Below are 19,742 nucleotides of genomic sequence, written 5' to 3'. Positions count from 1 at the left end.
TGATCAGCCTGACCCTGCCACACTTAACCTGTCTGTAAAGCCAGGCACCTTCTCAGCCTCAGTGGCTCGGATTCCCATGAGAAGCCAGTAGGCCCCAGAGACTGACATTTTACGCTGGCGTTAGGGTATGTTTAGTGGGGGTGGGGCCACAGAGCTTCTGTCCCTATCCTGCTTGCTGGTCCTCACCCTCTGAGGTCACCTCTGTCCCCAGACCCCCTGCTTCCCCCACAGGCCTCGGAGGACAGGCGGGGCCAGGTCTGGCCTAAAGCCCTTCAGCAGGCTGGAGCCAGGCCTTCCTCCGAGGCTCCTGCAGCGCCTCCTGGGAGCCCAGCATGGATCATTAGATTCTATTAGAATCAAAGAAATGAGTCATATTTGCAAACAAGCCATGCTCAGCCAATCTTCCTCCGTAGCTGTCGGAAGGAGGAGGTGGTGCGGGAAGGGCTGTGTGGGGGCCCCATGCTCCGGCAGGCGGCCCTTTTATAATCGCTGCCTCTGCCAGTCTCCTGGGGACTGCTGCGGCCAATAAACGGCTGGCCTGCAGTCAAAAGGAAACGATTTGGCCCACTCTGAGGACGAATTTACATCTCCAAGTGCTGACTGGACGGCAGCAGGGCAGCCTGCTGCAAACACATGTCCAGGCCAGCTACTCTCTTAGTTCCCATCCTGGCAAGATGTGGCCCTTTTCTTGGAAAAACAAAACAAAACAAAACAAAACAAAAACAAAAACCCTGCAGCTTACCTCTGGAAGAGACTGGGAAGCTCACAGTTGGAAACACACTGAGACACACTGATGTGTCCCCAAGGACATCAGAAAAAAAAAAAAAGGAATCATCCCCAGGCTTGATTACTGCCCAGGGTTAATGGGAAACTGAGCCTCAGTTTCCCCATCTATCAAATGTCTATAATGAATTCGCTTACCTAATGTCAGGTGAGCTTCTTCATGTGTCAGGTGCTATGTGTGGCTGAGACAGACACATTAAACCAGTCAGAAAGTAAGATTGTAATGGGACAGGGCTGACAGCAGAACCAGTGCTGGCGAAGGAGAAGGCTGGGGTGCCCTTAACGGAGGGGGTCCAGGCGTAAGAGCTGCCCTTAAGAAAAGTGCATTGGCACAGAGCCCAGGAAAGACACCGTCTGTGAATGGTGGAAATGTGTGGCTGAGGAACAGATGGTTCAACAGTTCTGGGACCAAACACCAACCCCTGAGGATAAAAAGGGCAGCTGAGGGAGGGATGTAGAATGGACAGGTATAGACCCACAATGTCTGGCTTCCTGTCTCTCTGCTGTCCTCATCTTCTTGTTAGGCACTCCCCCCACCCCTTCTTTAAAGTATCTAGATTTAAGTGGAAGGTGACAGGGACAGGTTAGGGATGAAGGTTGGAGCCTCGGGAGGATGTGGAGCCGAGGAGGAGTGTGAACTGGCATCACAGATAGTGTGGGGTCCCTCTGGCAAGTGTGGAGGAGAATATAGCAGGGAGGCTGGGAAGAAGGTACTGGGGTGGCTTTGGGGTGTGAAGGGCCCGGGCCCCTAGGGCATTATGGGGGAAGCAGGTGTTTAGGAGGCGCCCAGGAGTGGTGGTGTGGCAGTGTTCCCCCCCCCACACACACACACAGCATCACATCATGTAGTTTACTGGGTATGGCGCTTCTAGCAGTGAGAAGGTCCAGGGGACCCGTGAGGGAGGGAGCGATACAGAGAAGACTAGTGGGGTTCCTGCAGGAATCTGGATGACTGGCTACTCTCCAGCTCGGGCCTACCTAGGGCTCCGGAAGAGCCTGGCAGGATATTTTGTGGCCCTGGAAAGCTATGTGAAGCCTGATGAAGAGACCTGTATTATTTCAGTACTGTGTAATTTCAGGTAGAGGCAAGAAGAGCAACCATTCAAGGCCAGCCTGGGCTAGATGAGACTCAAAAGATGCAATCAAACAAAAACCCTTTAAAAAAAAATGACTGGAAAGGTATATTACAAACACACAGCAAAAGAGCTACATTTATTGCTGAGCCCCTGCCTTCAGCAACGCCTGCTCAGTGGTGTGTATTTGGGTTCTCTCTGTCACAGTGACAGTCCAGTGCAGACACCCTGTCCTGCGGCTCCAGCTCTGTCCTTCAGGGTGCTATGGTGCTTTATCAGCACATCAAGAACTTGACACTGGTCTGCTGGCTGTCCCAAGGCTTAGTGTACCTACAGAGAGGCACTATGGGTCACCTCGTGGTGAACACTTTGCCTGTGGGCCCCCATGCTAGTAGAATAATAGGAGATGGTCTTGGGAATGGAGTTACTAGGTCAGAGAAAGTCTACCTTAAAATGTCACTGGGTGACACCATGAGACCCTATAGGGACTGTCCCCAGCAGCAGAAGAACAGAGGACCCAGATATGTTTGTCTCAGCTGCCCAGATTAATTCCTCTTGGCTGTGCCTGGCAGCAGTGGGTTCTGTTGGGCAGTTGGCTGGCCTAGCAGGGTGGCGGGAATGGGCAGAAAGGGGGCTCATGTCCTGGATAGGGCTCTCAGGATCGGTAGGATCTGGCTTTCAAGTTTCGAGTTTCTTGAAGGATTGTCCCAAAGAACAAAGAGACACGGCAGTTTCATGGCTGAGCATTAGCTGAATAGATGTGGTCAGTATGCTGTCCAGGGAGTGGTCGGAGCCAGTGAGAAGAAAGGCAGGCTAGATGGGCTCTCCAGCAAGTCACCTGGAGCTTCAGCTGTGGAGGGTACACCTGCGGAGGGCAGGCCCTGGAGAGGGCTGCTCACGTGAAAGTATAGAATAGGGTCACATTCTTCTCCCCTGATGCAGCCCATTCACAGAAGCGTGGGCTGTTTCTCCCCGTGCTCTGAGCTTCTATGGCTGGCACCCAAGTGCTGAATGTTGAATGGGAAGGGCTTTTTGTTCTGTGGTGCTGCCAGGTCTCAGCTTGGCAGGGGCCCAAAGCTGGATGTGATTGGCCATTAGCCTGCTTTTTGATGGGACCCCATGATGCTGCCGTGAGGCACCAGATGATCCCAGCTTGTAGTGGACTAGAGGCCCCTTTATTATTGAGATTTTTTTGAAAATAATATATCTATAGGTGTTTTCCCTGTGCACACGCATGTGCTTTGTTTGTGTGTACCTACCACTTGTTTGCCTGATGCCCTCAGAAGTCAGGCGAGGGTGCCATATCTCCTTGAACTGGAGTTACACATGGTTGTGAGCTGCCATGTGGATGCTGGGAATTGAACCCAGATCCTCTGGAAGAGCAGACAGTGCTCCTAACCTTTAAGCTAGCCCTCTAGCCCCTGGAGGTTTTCTTTTAAAAAGTAGACGCTATTTTCTTTTAACATCAGGCTATGTATGGTGTAGTTGGCGGAGCCTTGGCTTTGGTATCAAGCCTGGAATTTCAGTGGCTTTGCAAGGTGGGCAAATAGACCCTCCCAGCCTTGGTTTTCCCATCTGTGACATGCAGTCAGTCAGCTCTACCTCTTGGATGAATGAGATATTTGAGTAGGCATGCAGTCAGGCTCTACCAGCTTTTGTTCCTTCTGTGGTGCTCACACACTCTTCTACTTCCATGGCAAGGGGAATTGATTTCACTGTGAACAGCAGGGTAAAAACCCAGGAAAGTTGCTTTTCATTTAGGCTTGGGGGTACATCTTGCCTTGATCCGGTAGTGTAAGGCTTGGTTCTCCTCCTGAGTGGTTTGTTTGTTCAGTGGGTGTTTGTTGAATCCTGCTGAGTTCCAGGTATCAGTCATCCTGGGTCCTGAGAACAGTGACTATGGGCCAAAGGTGTTACTTGAAGGCCATTCGAGAAGGACCTTTGGATTTAAACAAAATTCCAATGTTGAGGCTTTTCTGCTCAGAGGGTGGCCTTACAGTCTCTACTCCTGCTGAGAGGGAAGCCTGGGACTGGGCACTGCCTGCAGCTGTAAGGGACTCCTGGAGTGTGGGGATCCTGTGTCCTGTCAGCTGTGATTGGCCGCTTAAAGACTGGGCAGTATGTAACCTGGAGGACCAGTGTCCAGGGAAGAGGTCTGCAAGTTCAGCATGGGTGCTGTGAGACACTGGGTTCCTGGGCTGTAGATTTCACAGCCATCTTCACTGTAAGCACCCTGTACTGCTTCCTATGGCTCCTACCCTTCAGGGAAGGCCCTGGTGAAAGCTAAGTGTAAACAGCAGACACTAGCAAAGATGACTGGAGATCAGCGCTTAGGTCAAGTTTCTGACTCCACAGACCCCAGCTTTACTGTATGACCCTGAGCCGGGTCTGTGCCTCTTCTTTCTGGAAATGGTCCTGGAAGCCATGGACCTGCCTCTTCTTGAGAGCTTCAAAACCCTGGCAGGAAAAGGGGGATAGGAAGCCAGCACTGCTTAAGCACCAGCTGTATGCCAGCAGCTTTCTATGGGCATGTTCATATCCTGCAGTCATGTGATCAGGTGTGCCGGGGGCCAGGCACCTCCAGACCTTGTCAGTGTTTTCTGAGGTGTTTTTCTCTTAAACTACTGCAGCAAGATGGTGTACCCTGGGTACCCTGTGCCCATACAGGCCCCACTTTGCCTTTCTGAGGCTTAGACCTTAGGCAAAATCTAGATAATACGCAGGATTAGTTGTTTTTTTGTTTTTGTTTTCCATTGATTTGGTTTGTTCTTTTGAGACAGGATCTGATTATGTAGCACTGGGTGACCAGGAACTCATAATCCCCCTGCCTCAGTTTGAGATTATAGGTGTATAACGCCAATCCCAGCTAACAATCAGAGTTAGATCAAGGAAGCTAGCACAGAAGGTTCTGGAAAGGGAGTCATTTTGGGTAAGCTACCTAACCACCCCATTTTACATACTGAGAGAAGCCTGGGGTGGTTAGGTTACTTGCCCAAGGTTAGCAGTTGGAGAGACCCTGGGATTTGAACCCAGTGTTTGGCTCCCAAACAGAATTGGAGGTTGTCCATGGGTCCTGCAGATAATCAGTCCCCATTTAAAAAGTGTGTGTGTGTATGTGTTCAGAGAACAACTTGAAAGAGTCATTCCTTTATTGCCACCACGCAGGCCCCAGGTCAGTTTAGCAGCCTTGGCAGCAAGCACCTTTACATGCTGAGCCATCTTACCACCCAAATCAGCCCCCGTTTTACAGACGAGGAGACGGAGGCTTGGGGACTTTACTTGCCCATGGCCAGGCTGGACTGAGCCTGAGATCACCCAATATGGATTCTGTAATTCCTTGAGTGCACTGCTGCCCTAGTCCCCTCCATTCTCTTCCTGACAAAGGGGAGACCAAGGCTTGTGTACATGCAGTACCCGAGGCAGGGGCTACCACTGAGGTTATCTGTGAGGATGGGGGCAGGTGCTGTTTTTTTTTTTTCTTTTTTTTTTTTTTTTTGAGACAAAGTCACACTTTAGTCCAAGCTGGCCTGGAATTCACTATGTAGCCCAGGCATACCTCAAACTCAGCCTCTCCAGTGCTGGAATGAGAATGAACATTTTGCATTTTATTTTGTCATGGGGCCAGAAACAGAACCTAGGGCTTTGCTCATGCTGGCTTTGTTTCCAGGTGGCCCCCAACCCCTGACCTCTTGTTCTTTTTTCCCAAAGGCGCAATGTACTCAGCCTGTCCTCTGGAATCGACAACCCAGGCGCTCTGAAATGGGACCTCGCCCTCTGCCTCCTCTTAGTCTGGCTCGTCTGTTTTTTCTGCATCTGGAAGGGTGTTCGATCCACAGGCAAGGTGAGTGGACTCCTGTCCCCTGCCTCAGGGTCAGCAACTCTGTGGCCAGCCTTCTCTACCCTAGGAGGGGAGCCCATGTCGGGACACATGAATGCTCTGATAGGACCAAGACATACACATGGCCCCTTGTGGCATTCTCCACCACCCACCAGTCAGGGGCTTAGTGACCTCATGATTGGCAGGCAACCACATGTTCCCACTGAACTTGTGTCACCAGCCACTGCCCTGTTTCCTGATGGGCATTGTTGGTATGGTGAGCAAGGCTAGCTAGTCCAGAGGCCAGTCGGCAGCCCTGCTCCTGGCTATGACTATCAGCCCAAAGTATGGCTCCTAACTTTGCAAGGTTAGCTGGCTGCGCCGGAGTTTTGAAGAGATGCTGAAGCAGAGCCACCCAGGGCTGCTCTGTATCACTGTCTCTGTACTGGGGTGCAGCATTCCCTGCTAAGCTGAACCTCAGTCAGAAGGGAAGCCAGCCATGCCTGGACTGTGCCCTGCTAGCATCACTCCATAGCATAAGCAGAAAGAAGAAACATGATGTTACCTTACCTGTCTCTTTAGGGACCCTGTCCACCATGCTCCCTACTTCACAGTCCGGGGAGTGTACATGTTCTTTTCCTCTAAACACTGAGGAAACTGAGGCTCATAAGAGGTCAGGCAGCTTGTCTGAGAGCAGCATCTTCTCTGAGCCTGTCCCCCTGGCTGCTGAATAGTGAACACGAGGGTTGAGATGAGACATATCCAGTACCTCAGGTCTTCGGACCAGTGCACCTAACTCACACATTCTTGAGTAAGCAGCGATCACCTTTTGCCTTCTGCCCTCAGTTTCCCCACAGAGAAGCTAGTCTGTCAGGGAGTGTCTGAGGAGCTTAGGTGCTAAACATACTGGCAAGTGTCAGCTGTGTTCAGTGGTGATGTCCTTTGAGCCTCTTGTGTGTGGATCCTGTTGTAGAAATGGGGTGAAGGGATCCACGGTGTTCAGCACCTGAGGCTGTCTGGGGAGAGCTGGGTTGCGGAAAGAGGAGCATGGGACACAGGGAGTGGCGACTGGTGCCAAGAGTTACAGGAAAGAACAACAGAAAGTGGGGTGCCGTTTATAGGGAGTCCAGGCAAAGGTTACTGAGTCGACCGAAAAACGGAGAAAGGAGTAGAGTTTAGTATCTGAGGAGAGTTGCAGGCAGACACAATGGTCGGTGTAAAAGCCCAGAAGTGCATTTGGCCAGGACATTGGGAGCCCCTAGTCTGATGGAGGAGTCTGATGTCTGTAAGGCACAGTCAGCAATATTTGAGACACAGCACACTACAGAGGGGACAGAGCCAAGGCCAAATAGAGGGTGCCAGGCTGCAGCTGTGGCTATTGTGAAAACGTGACTGGCTAGAGGCACCCCCAACCTACCCTGAGCTACGCCCTGCTTGTGGGGCACGTGTGGTTCCTAGAACAATAGCATCCCTGATGGGTCAGAGAAGCCAAGACAAACAGCTCTGGACTTCCTCCAGCTCAGTGCTGAGAGGCCCTCAGAGGCTGTCCGCCTGCCTGCCTCCCCGCTCCAGAGCCCACCCGCTGGCTGGCTTCAGCTTCCAGCCCTGGCTGCAGACCAGGCTTCCAGCCATGGGGGCTGAGCCCTCATCTTGGCCAAGCTTGTTTCCATGGCTAACTTAGTCCAGGAGACGGGAGGGTGATGGATGGAGGACCCAAGCTCAGGTGCTTGGCTTTTCTTTCCTGGCCTTTCCAACTCTCCAAGGGTCTGAAATGGGTCCCAGAACCAATGTCAGTTTCACTCATTCAGCAAGCCAGGTGGCATCTCAGTGCAGGGTGGCAGCTCATTGAATCTTCCTGAAGTTCACCAATCCTGTACAATTGAAACTGCGGTTCAGAGAACTTAATTAACTTTCCCGATGCTATACAGCTCATTGATGGCCAAACTGGGATTTGAACTCAAGCAACTCCCTTCTCCCACCTTTCAGCCTCATTCCTGTGCTGGCCTGCAGGTGCAGTGAGACAGAATCAGGAGTGATCCTGCTTGATCTCACAAGCAAACAGACTTCCAGTGCTCACCAGGAAGGGCCTGGGCTTGTGTGGCTGGGCCTGTGGTCACACTCTAGGGCAGCCTGTTTTGTCAGAAACAAAGCAGAACGGAGCATACAGGGCTAGGCCTGGGTTTGGACTCATTTCTGTTCCTTATAAATGGAATGACTTTACAAATTCCTCTTAGCTGCTCAGCCTCAGTTTCCTCTGATGTAAAGTGAGTGACTGAATGATCCTTGCTGTTCAGGCCATCCACTCCCAAATAAAGCTGAGAGGCAGGAGACTGGCAGCTAGCTCCTCCTTGTTGCCCACCAACCTCCAGGACTAAGGTGCCCCTTAGGCCTCCATTTTCCACAAGGCCTCTGGCCCTGAGCTCAGAGGAGTTCTAGAGGATCAGCAACAGGAGTGGAAAAATACCACGTCCCACAGCAAGGCCTACTGGGCCACTGTCAGGGGCCCAAGGTGGCGCCTGGCACCAGCCTCTCCCTGGAGGATCCCGAGGGACAGGCATGGAAAAGTTGAGAGAATGACTCTCAGGCTCATCCACGGAATAGCAGAGGCTACAAAACAAGGGTGGCTTTTTATGGAGCTGGCTGGGGCAACATGACGGGGGCTAGCAACAGCAATAACACTCCTGAAGATACAGGAACCCCAAAAGTACTTGGCCTAGATCAGATCCCCACCTCTGACACTTCCTACTAACCAGGTACACCAGACAGGTGACAATGGCCAGTGTGGCCAGTTTGCTGTCAAGGACGGGGCAGGTTGTAATGGCTCATCAAGGTATGATGAGTATTACGTGTTCATAGCACCAGGCTGGGCACATAGTAGGCTTACTAAGGAGGCCAACCAGGGAGCCCCACCCCCACTCCAGTGAGCCCACCAATGCTTCTGGCTGCAATCCACTTGCTTTGAAGCATAGTAACTCTCCAGGGAACCGTGGGGCTCCTGTCTGTGGCTCCTGTCTGTGGCCATTGTTTACCAGCTCGGGTGTGGCCTTTCAGGGCCTCAGAGAGGGGACCTGGCCAGGGGCGCCTGTCTGCCTAGCCACAGGAAGGGAGGGGACAGGAGGATTTTCTTTCCTTTACCCTTGCAGTGGCTTCCTGACTGGCCTTTGTCCCGGTGTCCGTCTGTCCATCAAGGGAAAAGAAACAAGGGTGGCTGGGGACATCGAGGCCTGGAGGAAGAAAGGCATCCAGGGAGGGGTGGCAGGGTGGAGGCGGCCTTTCTTTAGCCTTGTAGAATGCCACCACCGTCTGGGGTTTGTTAAAGAATTTCCAAACACTCCCTGCAGACCTTGGTAGAGGATGAGTTCAGAGTTCCCCCTAGAAGTGGCAACCATAGTTGTCAACTGGGAGGTAGGACAGATGAGCGATGAAATCTAGCTGACCCTCTGGGACAACTCACCTCCTTTCCCTGTAGCCTCAGAGCTGGGGACCTAAAACCTATCCAGTTTCAAGGCTCGCACCTTAAGGTGGGGAAACCAAGTCTAGAGAAAGAAATAGTGACCGCTAGCTGCCAGGTACTGTGCTTGAGTTCCTCTCCAAGGGAACTTGACTTCCCAGGAAGTGATGGCCTCCTTCAGGCCTTCTACCCACTTGTAAAGACCAGCGGCTGTAAAGTGGTATGTCCTCATCCCGACCCTGGCCTGTTGGGGCATACAATGTGAGCCCTTAGGTCTCCTGTAAGCTGGGAAAGTGCTGGGCCTTTCCCATTTTGGCCATCCTTAGAGAAGTTCAGCCCACCTCCTCTCAAGTCCCTGTCAATTATGCTGTCTTGGCTACCATTTGCTGTCGTCTGACTGTGTGAATCCTCCCCCATCTCTTGACAAGGGCTGCTGTGATTCTTGTCCTCATTTCATATGAGAAGAAACCAAGGCACACAGGGGGTAGCCAACATATCCTGGATCTCTCAGCAGGAGAAGGCCCAGAGCTGGAGCTAACCCCTTTTCTCACTGTGCATCCCCAGACAGGCCTTGGACACACCTACCTCAGACTCCTGAGTGCTGGGATTACACATGTGTGCCCACACCTGGTTCCGCCTGTCTGTCTGTTTTTTAACATGTATGGGTATTTTGCCTGTGTGTCTGTGTCTGTGGTGCCTGGTGCCCAAGATGACCAGAAGAGGGTGTCAGATCCTTTGGAACTGGGATTTCAAAGGGTCCTGAGCTGCCATGTGGGTGCTGGGAATTGATCTTGGGTCCTCTGCAGAGACAAAGGCAAAGGCGGCACTCTCGAGCACTGAGTCGTCTGTCCGGCCCTCTCTCTGATTCTTCACACCAGTGATGTACTGACAGTTGTAATGCCAGCCCATCACCATGTGCTGAGTGCCATGTGACAGCCCATGCCACATGGGCTGGTGCATGCACCCCTGACAGTTAGTCGATTCAGTCTGTATTTTCTCTCCTGTGAAAGGGTGGATTTGTTTTCCATCTTTCCTGCTTTTTAAAATTCTGAGCTTAGATGATCTACGTAGATTACCCACAGGATTTACTGGTTTCCATCTGCAAGACAGACCGTTATGTCATTTAGGTAAGGTGGCGGAAGCCCGCTGAAGATCAGGTCTCGCAGTGGGTGAGACCAGCGTGTCTCCATGGTCCCAGTGCAACCTCCTGCCTTTGAAAGAAGAGGATACCTGCCCTTCACCGTGGCAAGGGTGCTCACGAGCCCACCTGACTCCTTCTTGCCCCCGCAGGTTGTCTACTTCACTGCCACTTTCCCGTTCGCCATGCTTCTGGTGCTGCTGGTCCGTGGACTGACCCTGCCGGGCGCAGCTGAAGGCATCAAATTCTACCTGTATCCTGATATCAGCCGCCTCGAGGACCCGCAGGTACAGCAGGCTTGGGTGCTGATCTCAAGGCCCTGTATAAGCAGGTGGTGCGCAGGGCACAGGTGGCAACATTTCCTGTGGCTCTTTGATGCCTGTGTGTAGCTGAGCATCAGCTCCTGGTACTTCTTTACTGGACCAATAGTGGCTCATGGACTTTCTGAGCTTTAGAGCCTGCCTCAAGGTACAGCACTGGCTTAAGGCAGGGGCTCCTGCTCCGGCCACACCATGACCCGAGACTCAGAGTAAAGACCATTCTTGACTAAGTGTTGAAAGTCGTTCTGAGGGACAGGCTAGGGCCCCCATTCTGTAGACATAAAAACCAAGATTCCAGGAGTAGTGCTGGTCACTCCAGCATTAGAAGTCTTAACTGACTTGGGAAGAGGAGGCGACTGACTCTGCCTTCTGGGGTTTCTTGCAGCTCATCAACTGTGGATCCCATGTAGAGGGTGTCATGGTTGGTTAAAAACCCTCACATTGCCAGGCCCCCTGCTCACCTCAGGCTGCCAACCTTAACACTGTTCCCACCCTTCCATCCTCAGGTGTGGATTGACGCTGGAACCCAGATTTTCTTTTCCTATGCCATCTGCCTGGGGGCCATGACCTCACTGGGAAGCTATAACAAGTACAAGTATAACTCGTACAGGCAAGTGTCGCGCTGGCGGGCCCGGTGAACATTAGAAATGATGATTAAAGAAAAAAAAAAAAAAGAGAAGTAGGGAGCGTGGCTTCCTTGTGTTGTGATTAACTTACCCCCTGACGTGTGTGTAACTTAGGGACTGTTTGCTGCTGGGATGCCTGAACAGTGGTACCAGTTTTGTGTCTGGCTTCGCAATTTTTTCCATCCTGGGCTTCATGGCACAAGAGCAAGGGGTGGACATTGCTGATGTGGCTGAGTCAGGTACGGTGGTGTTGGTGGCAGTGGTGGTGGGCACTGCCACCTAGTGTGTAAGATGAGTACTGCAGGCATGGAGCCAGACCCCAGGGGGATGGAGGGAGCCTGGCTTTTACATAGACATCCCCTCTCCCCCACAAGATGTGACCCCATACCTGAGTACAAAGGCTACATTTAAAGGTCTTCAGTGCATCCTGGCCCACTGAAGGTGGGAGGAACAAGGGCGGTTGGGGTGGGACTTGGTGGCTGTTGTAGTTGTGGTTTTCCAGCCCCAATACTTCCCCAGCAACCGCTGGCTTTAACCATGGAAGTTGCTTTCCTTGAGGCCCAGGTCAGCCATGGCTAGCACACCAGAGCTGCTGGCATCTCAGCTTTCGTTTCTGTGGTTTGTACTTGGCTCCTGGCTAGCTCCACTGCCAAGCCGATCTGCTCATCAGTCCTTCCTATATCCATTTACCAAGCCTCACCCTTCCCAGCCTCCACCACGGTCACCAGGAGTGAGAGGGCATGGGAGGAACACCACCCAGAGGCCATGACGGAACCGATTTGGGAGTAGGATATGAAGACACTGTCACCCTTTGGGGATGGGAGGGCCTGTTGGTCCCATGTTGCTACTCAAGATGCCTACATTCACAGAATGGATGGTCAGTCTTAGGATCTGGGGCTTTGCACAGAGTGGGTCTTTCCTTAGCAACATGGGACCCAGAGCTCCAGAGATGGTTCTGGAACATGGACTAGAATCCTACCAACTCGTCACAGGATTTCAGGGGTCTGGGTTTGAGGAGTTGGCTTAGGCCCTCAACTTAGCCCTGTAGTGAGTGCGGTTTTGGGGTGGAGATCCCCAGGGGCCACCTCCCCACTCAGTCCTCTTGGAGGGTGGTCAGGTGTTATCTAACCTAACCTAATTACTCACAGTCCCTCTGGGGCCTTCCACAGCCTGCCAAGGGCCCTGGGCTGGGGTTCCCTCCAGGTCATGGGGATGGGTGCAGACTGCGCATTATTATTCTAGGGGTTTTTTGCAGACCAGGAAAGGTACTCCAAATCCTTGTCATTCTCTGCCCTTGACTTTCTTATGTTTGAAACTTAAGGTCATGTCCCAGTTCCCCAGTCCTGAGTCCTGGTGTTGGAAAGTTAGAGGAGCCCCTGACACCATGTATCTAGATTGTCTAGATAGATGTTTATGTCTCAGATGAGATCAGGGTCCCCAAATCATGGGCTTTGCCTGAGTGGATTGGGATAGGCTAGCGTCGCAGGCAGTGAATCAGGATGCTGAATCTCTACCCACTGCATGTCTGGTGAACCATCCAACATAGCCATTTCCCTTCTCGCTGGTTCCTCTGACCCCAGGGGCCCCTTATCCTCTGTCTGCTGCCAGACCCTAATTCAGACCCTTCCCCAGTGTGAACGCCACACCATGCACACATATCTATTTTGCTCTGTCCCAGTTGGGCACTCTGAAGAACTGTTTGCCAACCCTCAGAGTCTCCAGAGGCAGAGCAGGGACTGAGGGCACAGGAACACCTGTCACAGCCTCCTGTGTTGTATAGCAAGGTTTCGTAGAAATTTTGCTCCTCTGCAAATGGCACTCCTCCCGCTTGCACGTGCAAAGTGATTCCAAACCTGTAACTGGGTGTCACCAAGGGCACAGAGGAGACTTGGTAGGGGAGAAAGATGAGGACCCATCAAAGAAATCTTTGTGCACAAAGGACATTTCCCATCGTACAAGTGGTCAGCCTGAGTTGTTTTTGTTTGTTATTTTGTTTTTCTTCTTCTGCCCACTTCAAAGACCTCGTCCTCATCACTCCTTTCCCACAGCAATGTGTGAACAGCCAGCACAGCAGGAGAGACAGTGACTTCAAAAGATTTTGGCAAGCACCATAACAAAGAAAAGTGCATTTGAATGAGGGTATTGCGTAGCCAAGGGAAACCAAGACTTGGCACATTGAGCTGGCCGGCATAAGAGTGGCCTAAGCATCTCGGCTTCTACCCTCTCGAGTTCACTGTGGCTTTAGAGAGAAGGGCCCTCGGCCCCTCTCCGGAGGGTGGCTTGAGAAAATCTAAAGTGAAGGGTAAAAACAAGTGAATCGAGTCTGTTCGTAGCACCTGGTGCAGAGGTGTTAGGAAAACACCACATTTTTACCTCTGTCTTGTAGCTGGCTAGTCCTGATTCTTCATTCTTGGGGTGGACAAAGCAGGGCCAGAGCTTTGGACTTTCGGGGGTTCAGAATGCTTTCAGTTCTTCACTTGATTCCAGATGTGCTTCAGGATATCCTGGGTGGGAAGTGTGTGTTCTGCACCCGGCCCTCTCCCCTTAGTCTTGCTCATTCAAGCAGCTTTTCGGCTTGGTGAGCAGCCACACCCCTTCTTCTCACAGAATCTTCTAGTACCACCTTCTACGTACCGCCCAGCAGCTGCTCCAAGTTGTTGTTGTTTTTCGGGCTGAGCAGATGGCATGTGAGACTCGCCCTCTCCTGCCACGCTTGAGGTTGTTGATGCTTTACTGAGAGGATTCTAGTTCCAGGTGTTTTGCAAAATTGGTTTTTTTGGATTCCTTCCTCACCACCACCCCCCCTGCCTTCTTAAGTCACTCATTCAGTTTTGATGTTTGCTTTAAAGTGTAAAACATTGTCCAAAGCTACTGCCGTCCAGCCTGTATTTCTTCTTGATTGGTTTGTTTTGTTCCTGGCAGTTGGTTTCACTTTAGTTTGTCAGCCCTCAAGTACCAGCTAGCAAATCTCCCTCAGGCACTTGCTGGGGGCGGGATGTTTGCAAGCAGGACACGTTAACGTTCAAACGACTCCTGAGATGTGCTCAGAGCGGACAGAGCTCTTGTCCGCCTCTGCCTCTGGGTCTGGCCAGAGCTCCCTGTTAATAAGATCCCACTTCCCTTTTCTGGGCAGTGGTATCCCCCTCTGATAATCTGAACATAAGGATCCTGGGGCCACCTGACCCTCATATTTCAGGTAGGGGAAACTGATCCCCCCCCCAAAAAAAAATAGAGAGAGGACGTGGTGGGTGAGGACTGAGATATGGCTAGTCTCCTGGGCCTGGGAACCTGTCCTGCCCCATGTTGCTTCCCTTCAGTGCCAGGCCTGGCTGGTTTTACCTTGCCTTGTGTGAACTTGGGTACCTGTGGGGGACAGAGGCCGCATGGGTATGCCCTTTTGAAGAGCCATGTGGCTCTGCTGGACATGCTTCTGAATCCCCCTTTTTTTTTTCTCCTTTCCAGTCAAGCAGTGTTTTAGCCATTAACTCAAAAATAGAAACGGTTCATTGCAAAGAAGGGTTTCACAAATCAGATAACCACAGCTTTCCTTCCAGCCAGTGTCAGTGTGCGGCTTTGGTGTGGGGGGGTGGGTCCTCCTTTTCCCAGATCTCTAGCTGCCTGAGCCCCAGGCTCAGTCCCACTCCCTGCTCCTAGGATCCTGTGTCTATACGGGTTTAGATTCATTTGAGAGGAAGCCATGTGCTGAATAGGAGACAAATGCTTACATGGGGCCCCACCCGAGCCCCACTGGTCTCTTTCCCTGGCTCCTCCTGCAGTTTGGGCTTAGGTGACCCTCCTTCCCACTCAGACATGAGTGGTCTGTGAGGCCCAAGGTTCTGAGTAGCATGGTGCTGACCTGTGTCCTCCTGTGTCCCCTCCCCGTTTCTCTCCCTTAGGTCCTGGCTTGGCCTTCATTGCCTATCCAAAAGCTGTGACCATGATGCCGCTGCCCACCTTTTGGTCCATTCTGTTTTTTATTATGCTCCTCTTGCTCGGACTGGACAGCCAGGTATGAATATGTGGAGCTGTGGTGCTCAGAGGGGCAGCCTCGCTGTGAGAAGCCATCCTTAGAGAAGCTGAAGTGTGTTCAGGCCCTTCCTCCTCCAACTCCCACCTCAGGGGCTTCAACCTGGTTCCTCCAGGGCCCCGGGTTGAGAAAGGCCTCAGCTCAATGGGAGGAGACCCTCCACTCCAGTGCTCAAGGCTGTTACCCCAGCAAGGAGATGAGGATGGCTGGGGATATGGTAATGCAGCGCATGCGTCAATTATTGTCGAGGCCACCACAGTCCCAAGTATGTCCAGAAAATCTGAACCACATTTGGCATACTGCTCCTGGTTTAGACCAGCCTGTCCTCCATCCTCTGGCTGCTGTAACATCTGCCTTACCTGTATTTTTATTTTTTTCGGTGGAACCCAGGGTTTCATAGGTACTCTACCCTTGAGCCATGCCCCCCAGCCTTTTTCCTGTGCTTCTGAATCTCACATCTTGCCCCCCAGACCCCTGCTAGGGCTCCATAGGAGACAGAGAGTGTTGGTGACAGCCAGCCTGCATCTAGCTCAGGAGAGGTAGCGTTGTTGTGTGTGACAATGGCCACATCGCCCATCTTCCCTCTGAGCCTCAGTTAACGGGTATAGTTTGTGAAGCACGAGGCTCAGTGCCAGGTATAGAGAATTCAGGTACCTATGATGTTCACGGGAGCTTGTAGGTCTCTTTCCCAGAAGGGGGTGTCTTTTTGTTGGGTATTTTTGAGACTACAGGAGTTAGAATGTGATGTGTATGGGGTTAGTGGTCCTGGGCTCAGGACAGCTAGAGAAAGTGGGAAGGCAGGAGAGACTCCTGTGTGGCCTGGGTTTGGGATCCAGCTGCTTCAGAAAAAGTCCATCAAATTGAAATAGGCTGTGAGATCTCATCAGCCTTCCTAAGGGTACAGCCTTCAACGGCCCTGTCAGGATTGGTCCCTGGGGACCCCAAACCAGAATGAGTCCAGAGAGAGGAGGCAGCTAGCAAGGTCAAGAACACAGTGCCAGACTTGTCAGCCAAGGAGGTCAGATTAACGGAGAAGACAGGGAAAACTTTTCGGAGCCAGAAAAACAAATCCTTGTGCAATTGGTGATGGGCAGACATTGTTGTAAACAAGCAAGATTCTGTTAATGATTCCTGTTCCGAGAGCTTGGCCCTGGGAGCAGACCCCATGCAGTGCCTTTTAGTGGCTTTTAGAACATCTTCCAGGCTCAGAGGGGAAGAAGAAAACAAAAACACAAGTTAATAAGTGGCTAAGCGTGACATCACCATGGCTCCAAAGAGGCCATGTAGGCTCTTAACCTTCCCAGCCTGAGGTGGCCATGAGTGGTTTCTTGTGTGTGTGTTGGGGGAACAGGGCTCAGTGAGGGGCTGTGAAAGCTGGCCTGGGGATGTTCTTGGAGGAATAGGAGGGCTTTGCAGAAGCTGTCCCCACATGGAGGTACAGAGAGTCCTTCTGTGTGAGAGGACAGACACCAAGTGCCAGGTGTCGCATGGCCATTTTTCCCATGCGCAGCGCACTGACAAGGAGCATGTCTAATGTCAGGCTTTTCCCCTGGAACTATTCCATCCTCCAAGAGTGAGGCTGTGCCTCAGGCCCTGCACCAGCACAACAGCTTTCTTTATTTGTAGTGCTGGAGATGGGATCCAGGGCTTTGTCCACGTTCTTTCCCAGCCCACCGCACCCAGATTTATACAGTAGATTCTGTCCCTGAATTGTTCCAGCCTGGGGGTCACTGTGACCTTTCTGCAGCCAGAGAAACTGAGGCTGAGGGGTCTATCTCGGCTCTGAGTCACACCCTTTCATCTTAATTCCCATTTTTGTAGCTCAGCACTGGGGCTTCGAGTTACACCACAACTCAGTTGCTTTTCAGGTTCAAATCCCCATTTGGGCAAAAACTCCAACCCCCTCTCTCAGAGCTCTGCATAAGAGCCTCTTATGGGTCATCTTGTCCCCGAATCCTAGCTGGAGAGTGCTGTCCCCTTGGGAACATGGAAGGGATTTTCTCTCCGATCCTGTCCATCGTTGCATTTTCCCTCACCACCCCCTAAAGGCCTCCAAGGTTGGATCTTTCTCAAAGGAATTCAGGGACTGGGGAGACTTCTGTCCCCAAACCTTTTTTGTCTTTTTATTTCAAGATGGCATTTCATGTAGACCAGGCTGGCCTCTACCTCCTGAGTGCTGGGGTTACAGGGGTGTGCTGCTCCTCCTGGTTTATGCAGTGAACCAAACCCAGGGCCTTTGCATGCTAGGTGAGCATTCTGCCAGGTGTTTATACCTCCAGCCTTTAGCATCTCAATGTTTTAACGATTCAGAGCAGCATAGTTCAGGCTCCTTTAGTTTAAGCACTTCTGTGGCTCTCAAACCCCCAAATACTTCCAAGACAGACATACGTATTTCCCGCCCAAAGACTGATAGCAGGGAATGTTGTTGCCGGTGTCATTCGTTAGGTAAAGTGTGATGTGTCCAGAGGGTGTAGTTTTATGCTGCTGTTAAAAGGCAAGGTGTGTAGGGACAAAGCACAGTTGACCTGTTTATCGTGTTCTGGCTGAGCAGCCCTGTGAAGGGCCAAGTTAGGCAGTCATTACTTCCATGGGTGTGGCACCAGCCTTGACCAAGGCTGCCATGGCCACACACTCACCCTCAAGTTTATCAGGGCAGAGAGCTGGCCCTGGCATCCTAGAGAAACAGGTGCTCTCCCATGAGTCTCCAGTGATGAGGGTGGGAATGACCTGAGCACGGCCATACTTCTTGAGTTGCTTGGACCACAGACCATGGTAGCTACCTACATGGCCCAGGGTCTGGCTACACGGACTTCAGGTGGGTCTCATGAGATGTAGCCCAGGACACAGGACAGGGCTTCTTCTCCTATCTTTTGTCAGACATGCCCAGCCCTTCTTCTGAGCTCCTCCCCCACACCTGGTCTCCCACTCTCTCTTTTGCCCCTCAGTTTGTTGAAGTCGAAGGACAGATCACATCCTTGGTTGATCTTTACCCGTCCTTCCTAAGGAAGGGTTATCGTCGGGAAATCTTCATCGCCATCGTGTGTTGCATCAGCTACCTGCTGGGGCTGACGATGGTGACAGAGGTAGGTGACTGTCACTCTGGATGGTGGGAGGGATTTCCCTCTCTACTTTTGGATTTCTCAAGGCCACAGGAGGCAGCAGCTGGGAGAGGGGCCTGAGTATGTGTGTGTGTGGGGTTCCCTTTCCACACCCCCTGTAGCTTGGCCCCAATCTGTCCTGATCTCAAATGACCATGAAGCTTCCCCCACCTTTTTTTTTTTTTAGATATTGTGGTCAAACAAAGGCTCTGTCACTTGCTTGGCAAGTGCTCTACCACCTGTGTGGGCATCTGATGAGGAGAATGTATGCTGTTCCAACAGGGCAGGGACCATACCTTAAATAGGAGGAAGAGAAGCCAGGAGTAGAAATAGAAATAGTAGGAATAGAAAGGTTAAGACCAGAGGTTTCAGTGGCTGGAGAGAGGACAGATAAGAGTAGATGGGTCTGGTATCCCCCAGAGCCTGCTCTCCTGTCCCCAATACACTGACCTGCTTGAGGTCTCGAGAAGGTTGCCAGTCATTACCCCAAACCCTTTTTGGTCCTTCACCACTTTTCTTTACCAGAAGGAGAAACTTTTAGGGGCGTGCTCGCAAGAGCACCCCTCTAAGGTCAGATAACACCCAGTCACCAAGCAAGGCTCCTGGAACTTGACCACACTTGTTTATTAAGACCTCCTGTGTGTGTTGACTTCTGTGACCTTTTGCATTGCTAAGGTGTGTTGTTCTTTCCTCCAACCCCGTGTTTTGTCAGATATGAAGCTGAATTTGTGATATAGCCCTAACTGGCCTTGAACTCTCAGCAGTTCACCTGTCTTGGCCTCTAGAGTATTTGCTTTAAGTACTATGAGCCACCACCACCCTTGGCCCTGAAATATCCCCTCCCCCCCTTTTTTTAATACCTGTATTTGGTCATCCTACCTTTTGCCTATTTTTCTTCAGAATTTAAAAAAAAAAATGTTGTGTTGATTTGCCATAGCTCTTTGTATATGAAGGGAATTGGAGACCATATAAAAACCAAGTTCATCTTTGATTTTTTTTTTTTTTCTTCACAGGGTGGCATGTATGTGTTTCAACTCTTTGACTACTATGCAGCTAGTGGTGTATGCCTTTTGTGGGTTGCATTCTTTGAATGTTTTGTTATTGCCTGGATATATGGTGAGTATACATGTTTGCATATCTTTTTTCATGCTGTTCATTTGGGCAGAGAATTTAGTGGGAAAACTTCCCTTGTCTGGAATACTCACTCCGGGAGGCTCCTTGCGCTTATCACAGATAATCCCACTGAAGGCACTGTCATACCAGAGCCTATGGCAACCTACTATTTGATCCAGAAATGTTGCATTTTGACCTCTTAGGGAGCTGAGGCTGGCCACACTAAGATGTAGGCTTTGTCTAAGACTTCCAGCAAAATGCAGGTATCCAGTTGCATTTGAACGTCACACGGCCAT

General features: G+C 51.4%; 1 protein-coding gene across 1 annotated transcript in view; it reads left to right on the top strand.

Annotated features, from left to right (window-relative positions):
* Slc6a6 (solute carrier family 6 member 6) overlaps positions 1-19,742 on the top strand; it is a 73,041-nt gene that overhangs the window by 44,276 nt on the left and 9,023 nt on the right. Inside the window, exons 6-12 of the mRNA XM_055628421.1 lie at positions 5,565-5,697; positions 10,415-10,549; positions 11,089-11,192; positions 11,323-11,447; positions 15,105-15,217; positions 18,181-18,318; positions 19,347-19,449. Coding sequence (XP_055484396.1) covers positions 5,565-5,697; positions 10,415-10,549; positions 11,089-11,192; positions 11,323-11,447; positions 15,105-15,217; positions 18,181-18,318; positions 19,347-19,449 — 851 coding nt within the window. The remainder of the gene's footprint in view (positions 1-5,564; positions 5,698-10,414; positions 10,550-11,088; positions 11,193-11,322; positions 11,448-15,104; positions 15,218-18,180; positions 18,319-19,346; positions 19,450-19,742) is intronic.

Source organism: Psammomys obesus, unplaced genomic scaffold, assembly GCF_907164565.1.
Source record: "Psammomys obesus unplaced genomic scaffold, mPsaObe1.curated_primary_1811, whole genome shotgun sequence".
NCBI lineage: Eukaryota > Metazoa > Chordata > Mammalia > Rodentia > Muridae > Psammomys > Psammomys obesus.
This window is presented reverse-complemented; position numbering and strand designations above follow the sequence as displayed.